This window comes from Ambystoma mexicanum, chromosome 7p, assembly GCF_040938575.1.
Source record: "Ambystoma mexicanum isolate Mex_15411 chromosome 7p, UKY_AmexF1_1, whole genome shotgun sequence".
Lineage (NCBI taxonomy): Eukaryota > Metazoa > Chordata > Amphibia > Caudata > Ambystomatidae > Ambystoma > Ambystoma mexicanum.
The window spans coordinates 138,598,741-138,624,513 of NC_090939.1; the positions used below are offsets into that span (position 1 = coordinate 138,598,741).

At 45.0% G+C, this 25,773-nt stretch overlaps 1 protein-coding gene across 3 annotated transcripts in view; it reads left to right on the plus strand.

The window, feature by feature from the left end:
• The window catches only part of TEX55 (testis expressed 55), a 543,889-nt gene that overhangs the window by 470,472 nt on the left and 47,644 nt on the right, over positions 1–25,773 (plus strand). For all 3 annotated transcript variants that reach the window (XM_069635919.1, XM_069635920.1, XM_069635922.1), the window contains 2 exons: positions 13,559–13,693; positions 15,918–15,980. In XM_069635919.1, coding sequence (XP_069492020.1) covers positions 13,559–13,693; positions 15,918–15,980 — 198 coding nt within the window. The remainder of the gene's footprint in view (positions 1–13,558; positions 13,694–15,917; positions 15,981–25,773) is intronic.

Below are 25,773 nucleotides of genomic sequence, written 5' to 3' on the forward strand. Positions count from 1 at the left end.
TGGCTTCCTTTGGAGGAACCGTTCGTTTTCAAGATGAGGGTGTATTATCTGCAAAGCTCAAAGAAATTGGCCACTCACCTGTTTGTCTGGAAAGCTTCAGATTTCCGGGGGTACTGGACCCACTCAAAGCCCTGGAGCTCCGGATTAGAAGTCACTGAGCTAAATAGGTAAAAATCCACGTACACACTTTTTTCCCACAATGCCCCTGTAATGGCACATTCTTTTTTAGTTTCTCTGCTCTTTACTTAAACCCTCGTGGCTTTTGGCTGATAGCCCTGTTATTAGGACTATATGTGATTTCCTAGGGAGCCTTTGGGTATTGTACCCCCTCTGTTGATAACAAAATTGACATTGGGGGTCATCACGACCCTGGAGGTAGCCATGCCCCTATTTGCGGCATGGCTACCCCCATTCCGGGTACCGGGTACCTGGAATGGGGAAATACCGGGCCATTCCAACCTTTGAGGGCCCGGTATTTCCCCATTCCAGGAACCCAAAGCCTGTACATCCCTATTCCCATTCGAGTACCCATAGGGCTCAATGGGAATGGGGAGGATGCAAACAACGGGGCCGTTAATGACGGGTCCGTTGTTTGCATTCTGGTCTGCTCGCAGGACCCGCTAAGGACGCCTGGTAAGACCAGGCGTCCTTAGCGGGTCCCGCAAGGAGACTTCGTAATGTGGCGGTAGGGGGTTAACTGGGCCAGCAGCTCTACTGGCCCTGTTAACCCGCTGTCGCCAGGGTCGTAATGACCCCCATTGTATGTAAGACTACATGTGTGCGCTGTTGTGGAATATCTGCATTTATACATTGCTCATTCTTGCAGTGTCATGTTAGCCCTTATGGACTTTGTAATCATTTTAATACTGTTAAATTGTATTATATCGAATATACTATTGTGTGTTCTGTTTATTTGTGCCTGCAGGCAAACTAAGGGTGAAAGAAGTGTGTTACCCAAAAAGGACTTATGAAAGCTACAGAAAGAATTTTATTTGAATTCATTTGAATGTTGGTTTAGCGCGGGCCCTACGTAGAGGTTCTCGCATCGCCTTGCATGGTTCACAGTTTGAAAAGGTGGGAGTTGAAAAAGAAGTTACAAAATGTTTTCAGGAAAGGACAGGAAGACAAGGATAGGCAAGTGATAGCAGTGGTTATGTGTGGGAAACTGGTATGTTTTGAGGCTCGTTCTGAAGGTGGTGATGGAGGGTGCAGTGTGGATGTGTAGAGCTATGGTAGACTACATTGGTGGCACCTACCTTCTCTTTCCTGCTCTTTGGCAGAGTAGCTTCATGTAAATCAGATGGAAGGAGGCGATGGGGGAGACATGGGGGATGGGAGAGGTTGCACCAATATGCTAAGAAGAAGAGATATGGTATGTTTCAATACATTTCTTCTCTCTCCCTTCTTTGATCTCCTTTCCCACTTCCCTCGTCCTACTCACTCCCTTATTTCTTGCCCTTTGTTCCCCGTTTTAATGTTAATGTGTTATTTTAATGCCACTTCACTTTGAAATGTTGTATTGGTGTACAGGTTTGTTTTTTACCTTCCCATGATTGTAAATACCTGTCACAAATGTTTTGTTGAAAGTGTTTTTTAATCGTTGGTCGCTCAGTATAAAGTTGATACATTAACAATGATAATGTTCTAAGTTAGCCACTTGTTATCGTGCAAGAATGGGAGAAAACCCATTCATAATCCACAGATGGAGGTGGCCAGAACACTGTGTACTCAAACAAATGGGATTCCAACGGTTTCCTGAAAAAAGGCAAAGAGGCCGTTAGCGTGTTGTTCTGTAAGCGGGCAGCAGAATGAAAGGAAAGCTTTGGTGCAGGTGCAGGAGGGGTTGGAAGCGGGCAGCAGAATGAAAGGAAAGCTTTGGTGCAGGTGCAGGAGGGGTTGGAAGCGGGCAGCACAATGAAAGGAAAGCTTTGGTGCAGGAGGGGTTGGAAGCGGGCAGCAGAATGAAAGGAAAGCTTTGGTGCAGGAGGGGTTGGAAGCGGGCAGCAGAATGAAAGGAAAGCTTTGGTGCAGGAGGGGTTGGAAGCGGGCAGCAGAATGAAAGGAAAGCTTTGGTGCAGGAGGGGTTGGAAGCGGGCAGCAGAATGAAAGGAAAGCTTTGGTGCAGGAGGGGTTGGAAGCGGGCAGCAGAATGAAAGGAAAGCTTTGGTGCAGGTGCAGGAGGGGTTGGAAGCGGGCAGCAGAATGAAAGGAAAGCTTTGGTGTAGGTGCAGGAGGGGTGTTCTCTGTGAGTACGGTTTTATAGGGGCCCCTCATTGACACATACAACAGGGCAAGAGCCTTGGATCTGGATTCAGGTACAGACAGACGCTGGAGTGAGAGAGCAATAAAGTGAGAGAATAAGTGCACTTGGGCAATACGTTGCATACATCCAACTGTCTGCCCGGGCTTATATAATGGTTTTGACAGCAGTGCTTTAGGTAGTAAGCATTTAAAACGAATATATGTGATCTGCGCACAAACGTTTTGTTTGCGGAGCAGACTGCCAGTAGTAAAACTGCTTGGTCCCCGGTGTTGACCGTTCATTGAAAACGGAGGCCTGAGCAATTTTTGTCCCCCACCTCCCTCCGTTGTTAGTGAGGCGGGGATATCCCCGCAACCCCCAAGGCCGCAGATACTGAACATGGAGAGCGAGGAACACCTCCGCAACCCCCGCTCCTCATGTTCAGGTAAGAAGGTCAAAAATGCAGAAGGTAAAAAGGTACATCAAAAAGTAGGTCAAAAAGGCAGAACGACCAAATTGGGTAATACCTTTAAGACAAAATACGAAGGATGCAGAATTGGCTGATAATCAAAGATCGTGGCCAAACATAAAGTGCTCATTTGACAGAGACCTTTGTTTTCAGTGACAGTAAACCCATGTCATATTAAGATTACTTTTTCAGTAAAGAATTTATTTAGGCAGTCATATAAAGTCTGTCAAGAAGTTGTTTTTTTGAGTTGGCAGCTGAATGATCTACCTGCAGAAACAAGGCTTTGAGTTTGTTTGGTTTGACCAATATTCCTTTTTTTTATTTCAAAGGGTTATTAATACTTGTAAATATATATATTGTATTAATCCCTGTTCTGAGCATTTACTTGTTTAAGACATATAGCTTTCAATCTTGTGTTGCCCTATTACGTTCTTTTGATCTCTTCGGCCTAGCAATTATGCACTTGACAAGTAGCGGATTTGGATTTGTGAGGATGACCCTGCATTATTTGGGGCCATCTAGTGGGCTGGGTGATGGGTTTGGTGGTGGCATGGAGACGGTCTGCTGCTCCCCCTGACGTAGTCCCTGCCAGTGGGCAGGGGGCCACCACTTGTAAAAGCAAAATGCTGCTGATAATTTAAGAGCGATATATTTGATTGGGGTGCAAGGCTTTCCCATTGTAATACACACACATCCTGCGAAGCTCCATCTGAGTGTGCAGAAAGACACCTTTCATGACAGCTTCATTTCCACAGAGTGTCCTGTGAACACTTACTATGCATTGAGAAGCAGATACAGATGTTTCTGGAGCTGAACACTCGCAAGCATGTGATAAAATACACACCGCCTCAAAACAAGATGCCGGATGCAGCTTTTAAAGCTTTGTTCTGCATGCCCATTCAAGGGCGTTCTAACACACCTGATTTAAGCTGCTGACCCTTAATCCAAACGCTTCCCATGAGGAGGGAAGTTCAGCCTGTTTCTCTCACTTTTTAGGAGGAAAGGGAAAGGAGAGGAGGGGTCTGCAGACAAGAGGGGGAGAAGGATCGTCGGGAAATAGCAGAGAGTGATTATCAAGATGTGGTAGGAGAGGAACTTCAGGAGAATATCAGATGGTGGCTGGAGGTGAACATCATGAAGGTAGCGGAAGGAGAATATGAGGACATAGCAGAAGGAGAATATCAGGAGGTGGTTGGAGGTGAACATCGGGAAGGTAGCAAAAGCAGCATATCAGAAATGATATGGAGGAGAACATTGGGAAGGTAGCAGAAGGAGAATATCAGAAGGCGGCTGGAGGTTAACATCTGGAAGGTAGCAGAAGGAGAATATCAGAAGGTGACTGGAGGTGAACATCGGGAAGGTAGCAGAAGGAGAATATCAGAAGGCGGCTGGAGGTGAACATCTGGAAGGTAGCAGAAGGAGAATATCAGAAGGTGACTGGAGGTGAACATCGGGAAGGTAGCAGAAGGAGAATATCAGAAAGTGGATGGAGAAGAACATCGGGAAGGTAGCAGAAGGAGAATATCAGAAGGTGGATGGAAGTGAACTCAGGAAGGTAGGCGAAGGAGAATATCAGAAAGTGGATAGAGGTGAACATTGGGAAGGTAGCAGAAGGAGAATATCAGAAGGTGACAGGAGGAGAATATCAGGGGGTGAATATCGGGAAATGGCAGGAGGAGGAGAGTATCAGGTGGAAATAAGTGGAGAGTATTAGGAGACAGCAGTAGTGAAACATCAATAGGTGACAGGAGAAGAACATCAACAGATAGAAGGAGGATAATTTCAAGAGGTGGCAGGGGAGAATATCAAGAGTTGGTTGGAGGGGAACAGGAGGAGAAGAGTATCACAAGGTGACAGGAGCTGAATGTCAGGACATTGCAGGAGGGGAACATCAGGAGATTTCAGGAGGTGAGTTTTAAGAGGCAGAAGAAGGCGAATTTCAGGAGGCAGCAGGTGGTATGCATCAGGAGGCAACAGTGAACTTTTTAATGAGACCATTGGACTGGTGGAACTATTGACAAAAGACTATCCTAACATTGTTGTGCTTTATTGTTATTGCTTACATTTTGACCCAAGGAAGCATTCTTTTGAGTGTGGGAAAGGAAGAAAGGGATACATGTGGACAGTTATGTTGACATCTCATAACTATTTAATTATTGTTTCTGTTTAATGATTGGTAAAGAACAATAAACTTCTTTAATCCTCAACCGAGGTGGTCTAGTCTATTGATTAATGCCCATGTTATGACATATAGGGCTTGGCTGTAATGGTGTTATCCTGACTGGTTAGGGTGGTCACAGGACTGGTCGGAGCATGCTCAGCAGTGGGAATGCCTGATAATTCAGCCCCTATGATGTAAGTCTTTAACAAAAGCCGAGGCCATCGTGGATCGCAGTGAAGACGGTTCTGTCCCCTGGGTGGCTGATGTTCCCTCTCTGTCTATTGCTGGAGGCTTTCCCCTCTTAGGAATTCAATGCGGCTGACTCCTGTAAATCCCAGGGGATTGCCGAGCCTTAAGTTGTGTGGGGACTGAGGAACTACTTCTCCTGCCTGTGACTCCTGTTTCATGTGAGGATGACAGCGAAGTTACTTCATCACAAATGTCACACATATCTCACTCAAGCTCCACGGGCGTCCTATCGAGTTTAGGATAAAATTAAAGGAGGTCACCTTTATGCACCATGGCCACACACCACAGGGAAAAAAACATAACTAGCTTAAGATCAGGTTCTATTCCAACAAACAATGTGGGATCATCAATTTATCCACGCAAGCCCTATGTGTGACTCCAAGATGCAATCTTTCCACACCTTGCTGAAATTATTGTTGATGAAGTCTGGTATGCCAGAGGTCTGGGGGTTACTACGAGCTTACCCGTTCAGCTCCCAGGATCCAACAACCCTTCCCCAAAAACAAACGGAGGACTCAGCCAAAGGCAAGTTAGACTGTTGTTTATTACAAAAACCAACAGGGATCATACACGACATTAAAAAATCTCCAGAGTCACCGCTCCCATAACCGTGTCAAGCCTTTTTGTTGCAGAGTCTCATCACAAAATAGGCCCTTCCCTAAAAAACCTAACCCACTTTCTGGTTGGGTGATCGGAGTGTTATACAGTATAGATTGACCCTATGGATCTTAGTTAATTGGCCCTCGCATGTCAGGTGGCTGACCTGCCCCTTCCCCAAGCAACTATCTATTAAATTGTTGCAGGGTCGCAGTATTACCATTGGCCCTTGCCCTTTGCCATCCACCCCTGGATTTCTGTCCATTGATTGGTTGGTACTGGTCTCCCCAGGCCTGGGACCCAGCTCTGTTCTCTGCGCTTTGTGCACCTCTTCAAGGTGATGGGAATCACTATGTGTTCCCAATTTATCTGTTAGTAGTACCACGTTTTCCTTTGAGGATGCTCTCCATGTTGCAACGTTGTTAACTTGTTCATGTTTCAATCCACGTCTGTGGCGCTGAGAACTGTCCATCTCCCCACCGTGGGTGAATAACCAGTGTCTAGCTCGGCCACATCACGTGGTTGAGGAACACAAAGTCAAGCTCTTCTCGTCTGCAATTTATGAGGATTTATTCTGTTTTTATGCAGATGGCCCGTTGTCATTTTACGTTTGGAATGTGCTGCTTGTCTCTGACCTTGGCTGTGAGCCCTGGCCTTCCTGTTCTGTGCAGCCTGGTTCTGCTTTCCCTTGTCTCTCGTCCTGCAGCTTGTGGCATTATGTGATCATGGTTATACTTATACTATGATTTCTAAACATCTATATTGTGCTATGTTTCCTATAGGTTAGTCCTATATGGTCCTGCCAGGCTCCTTATGTGGTCCTGTAGTTCCATAGGGTTAGTTGCCATAAGCATCTGCAAGCTTGCTCTGCATCTCTTTGTTGCTTTGCACAGAGAGTTTCTGCACTTGGCTAATGAGGAAAGATATTAAAAGCTTTTGACAGTATGAATATGTATCTGTCCTCTATCTACAGAACTGTGTATGCATGTTCTTCGTGCATACGAGTGTGTGTTTGTGTAACATTGTGTATGGTTGCGAGTGTACTTCATGACTAACGTGGCTATGTCGTGGTGTCACTAATGATGTCAGCACAGTGGTTTCTCAGCATTAGTCAACGTCATCCATCGAGGCATTTTGTGAGTCCATGTCCAATGTTGAAGCACCTGTATCCATAAAGACATTCACTGGATAAGGTTGGAATGGCTGTGTGAGAGAATATCTCTCTGCATACGTGTCAGTCACTGGTCCTCCTGGGGCCTGGCTGAATAATGTGTGACTTTGTGCGTTTTTGACTCTTCAGGCCATCATGTTCATGGGGATGAGGAGGGGCATTCCAGGTACCCCCTCTTCACTATCCAGGGAACCAGGTTTGGAATGGTCTTCCTGAACATCTTACTAATATATCCATAAATGCTTATTTCAAAGTACACATTGAAAACTCCCCTTTCCCATCAGCCTTTGGGGACATGAGTAAAGCCTTCCTGGCTTGTTTCGCCTCCCGCGACTCCTGCAACCTCTCTCACAGCTTTAGAAACTTTTGGTATTTACCAGTATATACATTATTTTTAACATGTCGTAGAAATACTAATTTGACAATTAATGATGGTTTGCAAAGCTGTGCGTAAGCAAGTATTTTGCCAGATTTGTGGTATTCTAATGCAATTACTCACCTGTGTGAGACTGTTCTTTGTACCTTCAAGTGATATTGTATTTGTTATTTGGCTGTGTGTTCCAGTGCTTGAGATTTCCAGTGTTTCTTGTGGGATTTTGCATGGATGTATTTATGGGTGGATTGTTGTATAATGGAGTTTATCCGGGTTGCAGTGTCAAGTCCCCATATGTACCAGTACTAAGCTCCTATGGCCGATATTGTCGTGATATGCCTCCATATATTCTCATACCATATATCATGGATTCACATCAAAAGGCCAGATGCTCCTGTCACATACAGTATCAGGTACTGCCAACATATGCCCAGGTATTGCTGTACTTTGCTCTGGTACTCCTGTTATATCCCATATATTCATATGACATACACAGATACTCACATCATATGGCAGAGGTTACACCACATGCCAGGTAGTACTGATATCGCCAAGTGCTCACATCCTATGCCTTAGTGCTGTTGTACATGCAAACATGTGATATGCTGGTATAAATATCTTATGATGTCATATAAAAGCATATGCTACTGTATGCACTATATAGTTACCCCATACACCCCATGGTGGAATAGGGGGCTTTATAAAACGAGAAACTACATAAGTAAATATGCTCTAGTGCGCCCTTCATCTTCCAGCCATCATATGCCCAGGCAGTACCCTTGCATGCTATGCATCAGTATGATATGCCCATATGAGTGAGTGGTTACATTTTTGTAGCACCACAACAAATGGAATTGACTCAGAATTGACCAGGTACTCTCCAACCCCCAAACACATACACTCCCATACACGCATATCCACATATGCATTAAACGACACTTGTGCACACCCCTGTTGTGACCTTAAGTGGGGTCAACAGGTTGAAAGGATAAACTGGATACCAGAAGAGATCTTCAAGTTGATTTAATCAGATGACGTCAGGAGATTAGATAAGTCAGTTACAGGATACAAGGGACGCCCCCTGGCTCCCACCACCCAGGCCACCTCATGTCCTGGGTGGAATTCCATCTCACCTCACAGCATTCCACTCAGCCACACCTCACACATTCCATTTTTGACCTCATACTTCAAGCACTCAGCATACATACAGGAAGAACGACAAAGCAGATAACCAAACAGCCTAGCCTAATAGGAAAGAGGATACCAATCCTAACAACCCCCCAGGGGTACCTTAACACCCACCGACTCACACATTCTTATGCTTTGAAACACACACATCCATGAACTTACATAAACCGACACAAGCGCTATGTTCAAGTAAACAGATGGGTATACTGTACACGTGCATAGTTGGTTAACAGGCAGTGGTGATAATCAGCTATAGGCATCTCCATACCTTTGGTTGAGGGTGAAGCACACAAACACCTGCTCTGCATCAGGGGTGTGACATTGAAGTATTAGGTGGGGTTGCAGGTGGTGGCCACAAGTTTATGTGTCTATTTGGGGGTTGGGTGGGGGGGTGCATGAAGCTGTTGCCATCACGCATGGGCTTCTTGGATTACTCCCGCCACATGCCTTGCATAGGCATCATTTGGTACGGTACTCCCAACATGTACCACGTAGTTGGTATTGGCTAGCTTTGCTCTGGTACCCCCACAATAGATCAGGTATCGACATCCCACATTTCCATAAAAAGCCCTGGTACCATTGGCAAAGGCTGGATACTGCCCCAAAAGGCCCTCGCTCGGACCTTGTGTTGGGTATTACCATAAAATGCCCTGGCTCCTCCCACACATACCAGGTCCTGCCACCATATACCTTGTGCAAACCAATGCCATAATATTCCCATATGCCAAGAGTATTGCCATAAAATACCCAAGGGTTCCCATTTACCCATGCTCTCACACTAACCCAGGTACTATAACACATACACATATGTATGAACATGGGCTACTGGTCATTTGGAATGGCGAAGGGAGCCCAGGAAAGATGAAGGAGGGGGAATTTGAAGAGAACCGTGTGTGTAGTGTATCCGCCAGTGGTATATTTTGGCAAAGAGAATCAGGAAGGTGGAGTTTGTTAGTGAAGATGCATGGGGTGTACTCATATTAAACTGACTTTACTAGCTCTGTTCCAGGTGGGGAGGAGGCTTTAGGTCAACGTGTGCAATTGTCACCTTGCACGGATGGGGGTCCAGGAGCCTCATTAAGAGATGACTGTTAAACATGGAACCTCAGAGAGGAAGGAAAGCAACTTCTGCTTCTTGCAGCAGCCCAAGCTTAAGGCACATTCTGTCAATCAGCCGACTTAAAAATACATGCTTCACTGGAAGCCCACTGGCAAGCATCGCCCACCTGAGTGACCTCACAGCCGAGTGCAGCCATCATGTGTCTTTTTCTGCAAAGTCCATGTATGTGTTAATCTGTGGTTTCCTTGAGTAGTGGGAATGTCCAAATAGATTAGGCAAGCCTCCCAGTTGACTGTGGCCCTCAGAAAACATTCTTAGATGTATAAATGTCTTGTAATCCATCTAGACCCTACAGCTCACCAAGTCAACTCGGTTCCGTAACTGTCTGGTCTGTTATTGCCAGTGTGAGGAAGGGGCTATAACTGTAAGGTAAATATCATTGGTTCCCCACTCTTTTTGCCAGAGCCCCAAGAGGATCTGAGTCGGCAGTATGAGTGCAGATTCTTTTAGTCACTACAAAGTAGAAACTGCCCTGCCATCCTCATGCATCTTGGCCTAGCCTGTGCTTTTCATAAGATCAGCATGCCACGCTGCTAGCTCTTCTGGGAAATCCTTCAGCCTCAAAGACAGCGGCTTCAGACAGAGTGGTCCATGTCAGGTGAAACCCATAGCCTAATATCTGATACTATGGCGTCCACCAAAGCTCCTCCAACTTGGCTTCTTAACACATACCCGCCACCTCTAGTAGGCCTCATCCCACGCCTCTATTGCTCCTTTCAGTCTTATGCTGATTAAATGCAAATCGCTGTGCCTTTAGGTGCTGACTCCTCTATAGCCCGCAGACTATTGTCCTGACCCCCATGAGCTCAGGCTTGGAAATTAGCCAACAAGTAACAGACTGTAAATCACTTGAACGAAGCGTCGGCCAGTAATGTTCATTGTAAATCACTTGCAAAAGCTTCAGCCAGTAATGTTCATTGTAAATCACTTGCATGAAGCTTTGACCAGTAATGTTCATTGTAAATCACTTACATGAAGCTTCGGCCAGTAATGTTCATTGTAAATCACTTGCACAAAGCTTCAGCCAGTACTGTTCATTGTAAATCACTTACATGAAGCTTCGGCCAGTAATGTTCATTGTAAATCACTTTCATGACTGACATCGCTGCAGCCTTGTGAACATTGTGTAAAATACCCATGTGCACTGCCGCTGACATGGCATTTACTGGAGTTTTTAATGCGGTACCCTACAGTTCCAATTGTAAATATATGCTTTTTTCACCTGACATTTCTCAAAAATTGTGCTTTAAAATGCCCCATTTCAACACATTTTAAAAATGTTCTCGGGGGAGGACGCTTCTGAGCCCCATTAAATTACTTTGTGCCTCCTCTGTATGCTCAGTAATTGAAACTAAATGGAAAAATATTTAGACCCTCCACTGCAAGTATTTAGCAGTTGTGACAGACTGTGAAGCATTAAGAATCCCGGTGCCCCCTCAGGAGCTGCCCCTTTTGTGCTATATTTCTGTAAAATACCTTTCTCACACATGGAGCATTAGACTTTATGTAAGCTCTCCATCCTGGAGAACCATTGTCGGGGGTAAGCAACTTCTAAGTGTCCAGTAAAAGGTAATGCAGGAACTTTGTGGGGCGCTTCTTATGAGAGTCCTTCTGATGAATATGTCCCAAAAAGTAAGCATGCTGGGGTACTGTGAATCGCATAGTAAAGATGGAGTGGCTGCTCTAGCCCCCGCCATCGCTGTGCAATATACAGAAGAATGTCCGAGAGCTGCCATTTAGAAGAATAGAGCGCCAGACCCTAGATCCACCGTGGCAATATGGGTCCGCTGCGGATTCACTATACAGGAGATCTAATATCTGGCAGGGATGTGTAGTGTCTCACGGTTTGCACCCCAGAACACCCCTTTCCTGAACATTATGGGATGGTGGCCTGCATGTTGCAATCTTTTCCTTTTTTTTAAGCTGTGCTTGGTCTCTCTCCCCCACCTTTCCTCTCCAAAACATTATGCTGGCGTAGCTATTGGCAACAGCTGGTGGGCATGTCCTAGCCACATTGAGTCTTCCCATGACATTGCTGCTGTACAGTGGCTCGCGGCTCTTTGAATAGAGTAGTCAGCATGGAAAGGAAACTAGTGATACAGTGAACTCTAGTTTTGCAAATCCTCGATGCAAGAGGACAATAGAAAGTCCTGACTTTTGAAGAAGGCAGAATAATGTCAAATCTGCATCACGTCCTCTGAACCCGCACTGGGAGATGGGGAAGGTCATTATGGTGATGGGAACAATTAAAGTGCAGGCTTTTGCAGTACGCAAAATATGCAAAGCAGCAAACATTCATAGCAATAGGACACACAGATCAAAGAAACAAGGTGTTTATTTGAGTCCTCAGTGTTCTGCCAGAGCTTTAAAGAAGAACGCAATGGGTGCATGATGTCATCAGTGTGAGCTTCTGCAATTGTGCACCATGCAGCCCAAAATGTGCTGCTTTATGCAGAGCAGTCTCCCCATGCATGGGCCAGCAGGCGATGCCAGCCTGCACGTTGCCCCTCTGGGCAGTCACTGCCAGGCCCTCTCTGTTCACCTTTGCAGCCTAAAGTCTAGAAATGCATCTGTTGAAGTGAGTGCTTCAGGGTGCCAGATGAAAGCTGGACTCTTGTGTGTAGACACAACTACAGCGGCTTCAGATAAGAGTATGCAGTTCCTTTCCTAGTGCCTGGTGAGTAATTACCCCATCCAATGAAGACCCTGGTTTCGGAACACTAGCATGCCTTTTCTTTTACAGCAAGGCTGGTGTATTGAGTGGGCTTCCGACACATTTGAGAGTACTCTGGTGTATTTAAGCATCATCCAAGGCAATAGGCACATAACACATCCAATTAGCAACTCACTGAGTATTTGAGCAACACTTGAATACACTTTGGGGCTCATTACAAGTATGCCGGTCTGGTCAAAATGCCCAAATAAATGCTGGTAACATCAGCACTGGCATTCTTACTGAACGTCACACTCCGAGTTTGCCAGTAGGGACTCTAAACTACCGGCAGGCCTGACATGACCTAAATAATTGCCACATTCGTCAGCACTGGTACTACCAGTGAGGGTGATTGCGGCAAACCCATTCCATGGACTCCACGGAATGGGAATTTACCACCCATAATGGTATTGGTAACGGTAAGGCAGGTTTGCCGGTAACCCGCCAGAATTACAGGCGGGTTACCGGAAAACCCGTAAGAGCCCTTTGTGTGGTATCCTGTAGCAAATTCTGATTGTATGTTTAACTAGCAAACCCCAGAAGAGTCAGGTGCATTATGAAATCTTCTGTCACATCATTTAAGATGGGTGTAATTCCAGCAGGAAAAATTATATAAGTAGGACATGATTTAAGGGATGGCAGTGGTGCACTTTACCCATCACTTGCCTTAATGATGGCAGCATATTGGTGCGCTAGTAGGAGATGGCAACATACATGATTGATGGCTGTCGGTAACCTGGCATCACTGGTAGTAGACTATTGTATGGGGTCTCCTCTGAGAATTGCTTGGATCTTAGGTTTTTTTCTACAACTTTTCTCAAATTGTGCTGGAAAATGCACCATTTGCACTCCTCATTTCGGACCTGCCTTTTGTGAGTCAGGCTCGCTCATTCGCACCTGCTGCGCTGGAACATACATTTCCGCCCCACCACTTTAAAGGTTCACCAGCTGCCACTGCTGGTTACACAGAGCTTTTCGTGTTACACTCCTTGCTGACCATGTATCAGAGCAGTTCTGGATCGTACAGTCTCAGCTATCATTTTGGGATCATGACTGATAGTGAAAAACAATGGTCTGGAGGGATGCCCAGAGCTGTGCCTGTGGTTATGATTTATTCAAAACCTTCCAGCTATCAACCTTTGGTTTTGAGAGTGAAATGTTGGCTGTTGAGCTTCGCTGAAGAATTAGTCTTCCAAACCTGTATGGTGGAGAGATGGAGAAGGGGGTTGTACAGTTTCTGGCCTTGGCAAATCATGGTGTTTCTTCTATCTCTAGTGTGCTGTCCAGAGGGCTCTAATCACAGAAGTCAAGACTGGGAAGTCCCAGGAGCAAATGGTGTCCACCTACGAGGAGCCCTATGACGTCTCGTTGAGGTACATGGAGAAGCACAACATCCTGCAGATATTCCAGGTAAGCCTGCACGCCACGTGCCACTGCAAGTCATGCGCACACTCTGCCACACTACTGCAGCCATTCATGCAGTGGTCGACCCTGGTGGCATCACCTACAGAAACCTCAACCGGCAATCACCCCCAGGCCAATCAGTAGGCTGACTGGGGGCTTCTTCGTGGCATTGGGAACGCCACCTCCATCACACATGCCATCTCCATGCAGTGCAAGGGAGTAAGCAGCCAGACAGCGTGGGGTGACCAATTGAGGAGGGGGTCTGAAAATGATTGATGATGATGCTAGGTTATTTATAACGCGCTTACCAAGTGGTTGCCAAGAGGTTTCTAAGCGCGGACACAGGGATCGCAACCTGTGTTGCTCCGCATCGTCTTGCTTCCAGGGCGAGCACGTCGCCCCTGAGCTATCCTCCCGAGACAAAGATCACCTGCAATAATAGGACGGCCCAATCTAGATTAAGTGCCACGGTGGATGTATATTGGTCTCCTCATGCTGCCTTTTTAGTTTTGACTATTAGGTGGCGCTCAAGCACTCTGTATAAGCCATAAATATTGCTTTTGCGTACCGCAAGGAGGGAGATGTGAAGAGGGACACACAATTTGTCTGTGTTGTTTAGTTGTTTACCCACCTACAGCCATGCTAATCCATATGGACATTACCACGCACTACCTGCCAAATGCTGCCCAAAGCCCACGCACCTGGGATATCTAGCTGTATGAAGCAGTAACAACAAACGTTGGCCTGCCAGTGTTATTTCTAACTAGTCTGCTGAGAGTTAATGGCTTAAATTCAGCTGTCAATATGCAAATGGTTTAAAAGAAAATCTTAATCACATGTGCCTTCTGAAGTCCTGATAAAATAAGCATTGACAAAGCCAACCTGTATAGAGGTATTAGTCACTTGCCAGGCACTGCAATCACATGCGCAGGTAATCACACAATTTTCCCAGCGTTTGCCATTTTATGGCCGTGTGTTATCATTATGCCAGCGCCTAACAATATCCTATCCTAGGACTACACCAAAGCCAAAACTGTTTACTTTGCCAGTGCTTGTTTTTTGAAGACTTTGGTTTGTGTATCGGTTTGCAGAGTCATTTGTGTTCCTCAATGCTAGTGTGGCAGATTGATCACTGTTCCTTTTTATTCTGCATGCAGATCTAGGGTGGCCACTGGGTCTGGACTGGTCTTGCTCAGACCAGATTCTAGAGGACTAGTCATTCATATTCTTACTCTGTCTATGAGCAGATCCTCTCTTTCATCTCCACTGCACACCACAGAGCTTTGCTAAGCCATGAGCATCAACAATGTTCAGAATGACACACCTATATACTGGTTCCATCAGGAATTCATGAATGGACCAGCCGTATTGGAGCCACCACATGAGGGAAATCCCCCATTTACTACACATATTTTGTACATTTCAGCATACCGAACAAGCGCTTTGAATGCTATAGCGCTGAAGAAGGGGGCTCAATGTGATCCATAAGGCCAGTTACAGCTGACCACCACCCTACCTCTCTAAGGGTTTCATCTGGCATACGCCATGATGGAGAATTCTGGTGGGAAGCAGTAGGGCTACTGGCTATTGGCCAGTAGCAGAATCCAAGGTGGACAATCTTTTTTGTGCAGACAGAGAACTACCATCAAGTCTTCCGGAAGCGATATATGACCGCCCCAATGCAGATCTCTAGATGCCCATGCAGAAAGCACTCGGAAGCATAAGATATAACTGGTTATAAGTGATTTTACCGACCGAAATGGTACATTTCACAGCGGACAAAATACTGAACCCGTTTTTTTACCCTTATAACGCCACTCCAACCCCATCCCGAAACCATTTTAACCCCTTTACCCACTACCCTTTATTTATTTAATTAATGTTTGCAGTGTTTCTCAGTATTGTGGTCTACTCCGAAATGTACCACTCTGTTATGTTTTAGATATTTTGACTGGATACACTCAAGGATGCAGCGATATATGTAGCCATTGCTATTTTTTTAAGTTTAAAAAACACCTAGCATGCATTAATCGTTGTACTGCACATTGTTGATTGTTTAAAGGAATGTTTTACCAAATAAACTACACTCTTAATGTGTACACATTCCAAATATGCAATGTGTAACATGTGTAACCTGTAAAGGTACCCTAGCCAACTATTCACTCTCTCTTTTTTTTTTCTCTTCTCTCTCTCTCTCTCTCTCTCTCCGTTCCCACCTCAACTCTCCCAGGAGATCACAGAGAACATAGTTTACCGCAAGCCTGAGGACCCCCTTCAGTTCATGCTGGAACAGGTATGGAATCGTGCTTGCAAAGGAAGCGCAGGCTACTCGGCTCCACAGGTGCACGCAGGACACCAGTGCATAGAGGCAGGCAGGCATGTGGCTGTGTGTGGTTGGATGTAACCTTTCTGGGTCCAGTGCTGAATGCTGCTTCACTTGCATGTCTAATATTCTATTGCATCTCACTTCTTCCATGGTTGTCTGGCGAGGGAGGAAAACAAGGTGCTCACTGCACTCAGGAAGAGACGAGGAACCCAATACCAAGCCCGCTCCAATCACTGCATGCACTGCTCTAAGCACAGATTTCCTCAGCTCAGAGCACCCCTGCTATCTCACCATACACCTGCAGGTCACCACTGCAGGCGAACAGCACTCAAGGGAACATCCAACCAGCTGCAGACATGAGCTGTTGCAGCTAATGGCCCCACACCTATGGCATTGACAGCACCAACACTTACTACTTAGTTGAAGAACATTGCCACTTCGGCCTCCGCAGCCTCATGGACCGATCAGTATGTTCTCTAGTGTCACAGAGAGAAAATACCCACAAGTGATCAGATTTATTTTGGAAAGAGGACATGCTATTGTCTTGTTCTGTTCTTCCAAGCAAATTCTCTCATTAGCAGCTCTGTCCTGATCTCTCAAAAGTCATCCTATGGTCCATAAACGCACATTTCCAGCCTGATCTGTTTCTGATGATCACTTCAATTGCAGCAAAGGGCCCCTCACAGAACATGTTTAAACACAATAAAGAGCATGGAAAAGAGTTTAGAATAAGGGCAGAGGGAGAGCGAGAGCTATTTAGTGCCACCACCAATATCTGCCAGTGAAAAGGGAAGACACTTGGACAATCTTCTTTCTTCCAGATGTCTCCCAACCTCATCTCTGACCCAGGAAGATCACTAAGAGTGCGAGTTCTGATTCCCAATTCACAGTTTTACACCTGTTTCCACTTGGCCCTGTCTTCAAGTGGCCACTGTTTGCCTTTGTTGCGGATACTTGATGTTCTATTAATGCTGTTCACTCTATGCCTTTTTTTGTTACCTGCATTCTCATCTCTTGCCATCATAGGCTGATCTCTGGGCACGCTGGCCTCTGGGCACGCTGGCCTCTGGGCACACTGATCTCTGGGCACGCTGATCTCTGGGCACGCTGGCCTCTGGGCACGCTGATCTCTGGGCACGCTGGCCTCTGGGCACGCTGGCCTCTGGGCACGCTGGCCTCGGGGCACGCTGGCCTCGGGGCACGCTGGCCTCTGGGCACGCTGATCTCTGGGCACGCTGATCTCTGGGCACGCTGGCCTCTGGGCACGCTGGCCTCTGGGCACACTGGCCTCTGGGCACGCTGACCTTGCATTATTTCTGCAAGTGATGACTTACCAAACCAGCCCAGTATATGGGAAGTCTTATAAAGGAAGTGAATCCAATCAAAGTAATTAAGTGAGGTCTGGCTTCCCTATCCATCTCTTTAAAATTGCAACAACCCCCTTCTACACACTTGCTCGAATTGTCATCATAGGTTTTCAATGGGAATCTTTCGCAGCAATGGCCTCCTTGCACTTGATGATGGAGTTGTGTCTCTAACAGAGGCTGAAACGCCTAACGCTCCCTAATCTGTGGTGGAAAGCGAGTATTCCGCTTCCAGTGAGCGAGGTGTAATGGGCCTCCTCTGGCTCAAGAATATTCACATTGTGGTAGAGTTTGGGAATATGTATGTAACCAGTAACCTGGATTCCCACAACTTGTAACCATTGAGCATATTCCTGCAACATGTAACCATCTAGGAATATCAGCTCCCAGATGCCTTGGTGTTAGGAGTGCTTTACAAATGCCTAAATAAATAAATAAGACTATGAACAAAAATGGACTGTGATCCAATCTCTGTCAATGATTCGGTCCATCGCAAGTCCCGGGTCTCCACGTCATGCTTCTGGGTCTTCTCGGCCTCCTTTGGGAAAGGCCATGACGGGAGAAGGGCACGCATTACACTATCAAGCAGCGTTTCTTCAGGTGACCCTTTTCTAAGTGCAGTGCCTCTTGCTCCTAAGAGTACACTCCACCATCTTGGATATATCTTACATTGCAATGTCCAGCTCATGGCAATAGCAGATTTTTGTAAAAGATGCACGGTCATATATGCTGTGTATGGAGAGGTTTTTCATTTGATCTTTTGGAGGTTTGCAGGCCTGCAATTCCCCCAGCATCTCACAGCCCCTGCAATGGTTAGATGTTTTATTGGTTAGACTTGTGGGGACTCTCCCTAAACCTATTTAGGAATGCTGGATTACTTATTTCATTTGGAAATATGGCGGCAAACATTTGCCTATGAAAGGACATCTTGGTGCGATCGCTTTACAGAGACCGCCCTTGGTATAGAAGCTACTGTGAGTGCCTTATTTTGATAGTATATCTGCTTGTTAGAACACGGAAGAGTGGAGCAGGCCAATCAGGAGGCTTGGAATGCTTGCTTCGACATGCGGTATTATGCTGTGTTCCTTTGCACACTCTGTGCCACTCCCACGATGCTGCAATTCTGTTTGCTGTGTGCGGCTAGTTCCGCTTTCACCCCATCTCCCTCCCGCTCCTTCCCACCTCGATTCATCCCCCCCCCCCACCAAATAATTACCTGCAGTTCCGCTGCCTGCTCTTCCTGACAGAGGGGCTGCCAGGAAAATAGAAAAGGCACTTCCTACATGGCATATTGGCCATGTTTTTTTTCTTTTCCAAAGAGAATCGGACTTCTACTGTTATCATGGACCTTATTCCCTTCCAAAAAACTACTATTAGCATCCCAGTCGGAACCCTGGGTGTTAATAGCGTTAAACGCCCAGTAGGGGATGTGGCCTTGGCCGTAAACATCCACAAGCTCTTGCGTGTTCCCTCGGGCCCTCGATAACAAAGGCTAGAAGGTGTTAACGACCAAGCCCTCTCCGTAGGGACGTCACTTTGGGGCCACCAAGAGTCGCAATTGCAGCCCCTGGCCACTCCTATGCTACCTCAGGCTCTGCGACGCCTGGGGTCTGCAGAAGCAGAGATAAACCGAAAGTAAGATCCCTCTTTGCATTCATTTAATTTTGAAGTCAGTCTGACTTCAAAAACGAATGATTTCTGTTATGGTTTTAATTTCTTTTCGAAGTTAGACTGACTTCCAAAAGAACCCTCTCCCCCTACCACCCACAGGGCATGGAAGAAGGCTGTGTCTTCCCTGCTCTGTGCATCCCTAAACCCCTCCCTGCTCGGTGCATCCCTAACCCCCACAGGGCATGGAAGAAGGCTCTGTCTTCCCTGCTCTGTGCATCCCTAACCCCCACAGGGCATGGAAGAAGGCTATGTCTCCCCTGCTCTGTGCATCCCTAACCCCCACAGGGCATGGAAGAAGGCTCTGTCTCCCCTGCTCTGTGCATCCCTAACCCCCACAGGGCATGGAAGAAGGCTCTGTCTCCCCTTCTCTGTGCATGACAGGAACCAGAGCGGGTTCCTTGCATGCATGGAGCATGGGGGATAGGCCTGCCTGCGGAGGAGTTCCTCGTTGCAACAGCATGGATTTGGAAAATGTAAGAAAGTGGTTTTTTTTGTCAATGTGTGTGTGTGTGTGCGTGCATGAAAGGGTGTGTGTTTATGTATATGTGTAATATGCAATGTGTGTGAGCGCATGATGTATGGGTGGCTGGGAGTGTGAGTGAATGGTGGATGGATGCAGTATAAATGAGCATATGAATGGTGTGCTTGTGTTCAATACCTAGATTACTTAACTGTAATCTTCATTACTCCTAGTCCTACTCTTCTTCGTCCCCGTACTTGCCTATGAAGCGCCATGCCTCATACGTAAGTGCTGGGACAAGGAAGAGGGATGCATAGATAAGGCTAGGCCAAGGGGATGAACTTGGGTTTGGAGGAGGAGGTTGTAGGAATAGGGGACATGTCGGGGGGTTGGGGCAGGTGGGGCGTGCTATCACATAATGGGCATCCATGATAAAGCAGGCATGATATGTGTTATTAGAGTCTAGACTTGCATTTTGGTACAGCAAATCTAGTCCTTTCTTAATGTGGCATGACATTTTTACAGGGCATCTATGATACAGTAAGCATGGTAAGTGCTATTACCTGTCTAGACTGGCATTTGGATTCAGCCAGTCTAGTAATTTCTTACTGTGGCATGACATTTTTACAGGGCATCTCAAATAAAGCAAGCATGATAGGTACCTGTCTAGACTGACATTTGGGGGCAGCCAGTCTAGCCATGTCTTACTGCACCATGGCCTACTTTTCTGGCCTTCTATAATGAAGTAAGCATCATAAGTGTTATGACGTGTCTAGACTAGCATTTTGCTGCAGCTAGATTAGGCATTTCTTACTGTGGCTTGACATTTTGTACTGGGCATCTCTGTTAAAGTAATCGTGATTAATGTTTTTACCTGGCTAGACTGGCATTTGGCTGCAGCCAGTCCTTATTGTGGCATTGTATATTTTACTGCACAGCTATGATAAAGTAAGCATGATAAGTGTTATCACGTGGTTAGATTGGCATTTTGGTGCTGCCAGTCTAGTTATGTCTTACTGTGGCATGGCATTCTTGACTGTGCATCATCAAGGCTACAACAAACATGATAAGTGTTATTACGTGTCTGGCCTACATTGTGCAGCCAGGTTTGACATGCTTTCTTATGGTGGCATTGCATTTTTAATAGCAAAGCGGTAAGGTAGATCAGCAGGTTACAGGTCAAATCCTGGCATGGCCACCTCAGCCTTTCATTCTTCCGAGGTTGATAAATGAGTACCAACTGAAGTTGGTATGATAAATGTATGTCAATATGAGCTATGGAAAGTGCTTTGGCGAAAGTGCTATATAAACAACAAACCGTTATCATTAAAGCATCAATGATCCTGAGGAAGATGGCAATGAAAGACAAGATTGGGGACAGATGTTGAATGAGATGATGACGTCATCGGACCTGCGCCCACCTTGAAGGGAGTCAAAGGGGTCTCGTATTAGGGATCCAGGGGAAGGAGGGAAGGACATTGGCTCAATAATCACTTGAGCACTGATTTGGGGTATTGGAGGGTAGTGCTAAGTATAAGGCAGTGTCACGCCAGTCAATATGATGCCAATGTTGAGAATCTGCAATCTGAATGTTGTTCCATGCAATTCAAGTGTTATTTGCTGATGAAACTTATGAAGAGATTTTTAAAAAAACAAGCATTAATGCTCCTGTGCACTGAAAGTGACTTGCATCTATTGGATTTTTGGATACTGTATTATCGCAGCAACAGGCAATGTAGGGGATCTACTTTCCATATAATGACAATACCCAACATGCAGCTATAATCGACATAATATGGAAGTAACTGGCCATACAATGCTGAAGTGGCATATCTATGGCCATGTCTTAGCCTATTTATTTTTTTGTGTTTATAGTTTATTAAAAACTTGAACGCATTTTTAATCATATACTTTGCAACTCTTAGTTCATACAAATGACAATAAATTACTTCAGGGACAACATTTTAAAAGACACATTACAGACATTAATTAATTCAACACAATACGATATAATATCATAGTCTATATACCTATAAGGGCCTCCCTTTCGAACCCCCAAGATGTCATTTTCCACCTATCTGACACATTACTCCCTTCCCTACTTTATTATGGTGGACTAACAAAGAAAAACATAACATTTTCCCCCAACTTTTTGTGTATCACTATTAAAATATTTACTAAAGCAATGGCCATTGAGATAGAGTATCCAGACAAGAGCCTAGCCCACTTGACTTCACTGTTTAAATCCTCCAATATCCTTATGAACTTTCCCAACCACATTTTCCTGGGCCCTATTGTTGCGCTACAGTCAATCAGCCAATGTTTTAGCGTTTCTGCTTCCCTGTCTTTTTACAGAGCCAACAATTGCTTTCTTGCCAAGGGATCACTCTTATGGGTCTCTACCTTTCTAGGGAGCCTAGTAAGTTAAGACGAAAGGGCATATCACTGTAATAATATTTCGGCCCTGGGGATCTCTTCATGGAGGACTGCATCTCCTTATATGTCCTCAGGTGTGTAGTTACCTCCCTTTGTAGTTTATACAATGGCATTTTCTATAAATCTTTCCCCATTTTCCAATTTTCATTTTGTTTTACGGCTTCACCAGGCTTTCCATCAATGTAAGCTTGTCTGAGTCAGTTTCAGCATGAATCGGGTGACAGCACTCCCCAAAATTGCTCAACGCTTTGTCATAATTATTGATTAAAGATATATTCACATCTTCAAATAGCAAACCCGAAGGTGGAACCAATATTGCCTCAGCCTGTGTTGTACTATTGGGTTTAAGCCTATTATATCATGACCCCATCCATGGCATATGAAGGCACCCTAGTTAAAATGCGATTGGTATCTAAAATATTCTTGTCTGCTTCAATACGTATTTGGTATTTTAAAATGTTTACGTTCATGTACTTTGTGTACTCCCGCAAGCCACTTTCGATAATGTCACCAGAGTTAAAGAAGAACTGATTCCATCCGGGTCAATGGTCAAGCGATATCAATTCCTGGGATGTCACTTCCACTACCCTTGGCATTTTGGTGAATCAACGCCTCTGCCCTTGTGGTGCTTTAACCTACAGGAGTTTGCTTGAAGTAAAGGCCCATCATGGTAATCTACATGTGTATAAGAGTTGTAGTAGGCCAAATAGTGAAACACTAGACTCTAAGATTTCAAGTGCAACAGAATCTTTATTGATAGCACAGTGATTGGGGTAGGTTTGGGGAAACGCCTACCTATTCTAGTAACACAAAATCCTAACTATGAAGATGAAAGTCTGGTTAACCAAAGGAAGCAAACCTTGGGTTAATCTCTCTTCTATCGAATCAAGGTCCTACCCTTATGTAGTCCTAGCCTCGCGCCAAGAACCCCTTTTCTAAAGCAGAGAAGCCAAAAGAGTGCCCAACATAACCTACTCTTAAGCAGTCATGAGCAAAGGCTCCCTTAGTGTAAGCCACAGAACGACCCAACGAGGGCCAAAACGCTCAAACCCATTCTTTAAAAGTCCATCCCTGTACAAACACATCTTGTGGAAAGGCTGCTTTAGCCGTAATCAGTCTGGTTGCTGCCAAGGCATCTTTGATCTCAGCAGGCTCTTCTGCCCTTTCTCAAGTTTCTCATCATGGCTTGGCTATGTGGACCTTTCCCAGTCCAGGATGCTCTTCCTGGTATTCTGAACCCTTGGTGGATTGGGTGTTATCGTTTTACAAATCTATGTCATCTCCTTCGGTCCTTGTTTAGACCTTAATGCAACGTCCTCCCTTGTGTCAGGGTCTGGTGGTCTGGGATTAAACCTTCTTGTGGATCTTCCAATATAGATCTAGGTTTTGTGAAACAGTTCTTCCAATGTGGTGTTAGCCCTATCCTTTTGCCTGCTGGTGATGAGAAGTATTTTTTCACCACTCAGCTCACGGTACTTGTCAGACAGACAACATTGTTTGTCTGGGTGCTCCTGCCATTCTCCCGCCTCTGACTCACGTTGACAGTGGTGGGTATTGTACTCGCCCTCCAATTCCCTGTAGGCAAGGTTTTTGGCTTGGGCTCTAGCTTTCAGCCTTCTGCCATGCTTCTAAGTTAAAACATACTTTAACCTGGTGATTTGGTGCTTGCACCTCTGTTTTCTTCCCTGGGGTAACCTGTATCAAGAGATCTGGACTCTCCGACGTAATCTCCCAGATGCAGTCCTAAATTGCCTTACTTTTTATCAAAGACGATAGGCACAGAGGATATGCCCTCAGATATCCTCCTCTCGGGCACTGTCTCCATCTTGAAACAAAGGAACTAAGTGAAGATGTTTGCCTTAAATAAACTCTGCTATAAATTGACAAGATGTCATCCACAAGATATTCATAGGGGGAACTGAAGAAGATGAAATGATGCAGTAACAACCATCATGGTTGTAGGTCCCATTCTGAAAATCAGCAATGCAGCTACATGTGTATCGGTTCATACTTTCAGAAAATACATCAACAATTCCAGAGGTGAGAAGTTGACCCATCAAAACCTGTTCGCACAAAATCATTTCCTTGAATATCACAGGATGCTTATTCCATTCCAAAATATATTACTATTTTGGATTCCGTGCTGAAAATATTTCATTTGTAACCTGTGCAGATCTTCAGTGTTTTCACTAAAGACCTTCTCAGGCTCCTTTAATTGGAATGTAGAAGTACAAGTTTCGGTTCCTCCTCAAATGGAACGTGACAGACCACTGCCCACTGCCTTCCAGGCTTGGCATGGACATGATGGCATTGCTATATACCTGATGTCCCTTGAAAACGTGCTATGTCGTCCTCACTCTGACAGTTGGTGATATTTTGCACTATGTGACTCCATTAAGGATTGCCACCCTGGAGAGAAATGATACAGCCAACGTGGTAGTTGAGTGTGTGTTTATCCTCTATTGTTGATATCATTAGCTAATCAAAGGAAATGGCTTTGCCGATAGTACCTTTCCCACACTTTACAGCTACTTTAGATGCAAAAAATAGATCATTAACATCACAAGCAAGAATCTTGCTGTACAGATTTGGTAAATTCACATTAACCCATATCATTACCTTTTTTCAACAGAAAGTGGTGTATATACTCACTTATGGCGCTGAAACGGGGGCACCCAAACCAAGAGCTTTTTGGGACCGCTACGAGGCCAAATTTTGGAAGGATGTTTTGAGCCTCCCGAAATGCACCCCGTTACCGTTAGTGCGCCATGAACTGGGTATTATCTCAATATCTAGCCAAATCTTGTGGAAATTTTGCTTGTTATACTGGAAATGTTTAATTGGTGCAAGTTCTCCAAATGTTTTAGGTGTTCTTGCAAACTACCTGTTTACTTCCAAAGCAAAACTCCCCAAGGAATGGTTTAATTGTGTGTTGGACACTTTAATAAATGCTGATATCACTCTCAAACTTTTTTTGAAGAACCCTGCAAAGGCTAAACTGAAACTGTTCCATTTCAATTGGATATGTACACGCAAACAATGTCTGGAATATGTGGATTGTGGCCCCATGATGATATTGCATAAAAAAATGCGTTGTATGGAACCGTATGGTTAAATGCCCTTCCAACTTTGTAAGATCACAGATGTTACGCATCCGCCCGAATTTATGTCTGAAGAGGCAGATCTTAAGCAGGAAACACTTGGTTCCCAAAGATCAAGCATTCTGTCGTTATTGTAATGACCAGCAGCAAATTGAAACGTTTTGTCACTTGGTGGTTGAATGTCCAGCCTTAAACTCTATGAGGCAGAAACTGTTTAACAAATGTTGCAATTTCCTCTCTTTACGTACTAGAGAAGAAATATGGAACTACTTGCTCACCAACTCTAAAACCTCAATTGAAATTGCTTTAGTTCAATTTGTTAAAACTGTAATTCCACCACAATGAAACAACTTGCCGCCTTGTGATTAGTGTTACACAAATTGCTTTCCTGTTTTCTTTTGTTTTAGAGGCTCTAATCTTTATATTATGTAAAAGGAATTTTAAATGTTTATACTTTTTAATGCTCATTTTTTTTGTTTATTAATGATTTTGTAAAATATTCTGTTTTGAAAGGTTGATTTACTCAGCCAACCCAAAGAAAATAAAAATAAAAAAAACCTTTCCCACACGCGCTGCACTCAACAGAAAATCAATCTCTCAAAGAATGCAATAACGGTAATGCCCAATAGATACGACAGCTGGCAGGTGCCCAGAAGCATGCAAAATGAATGAATCCACTGAGTGCAAGCAAGGTATCAGGACCCACCTGTTATACAGGTTTGATGTTA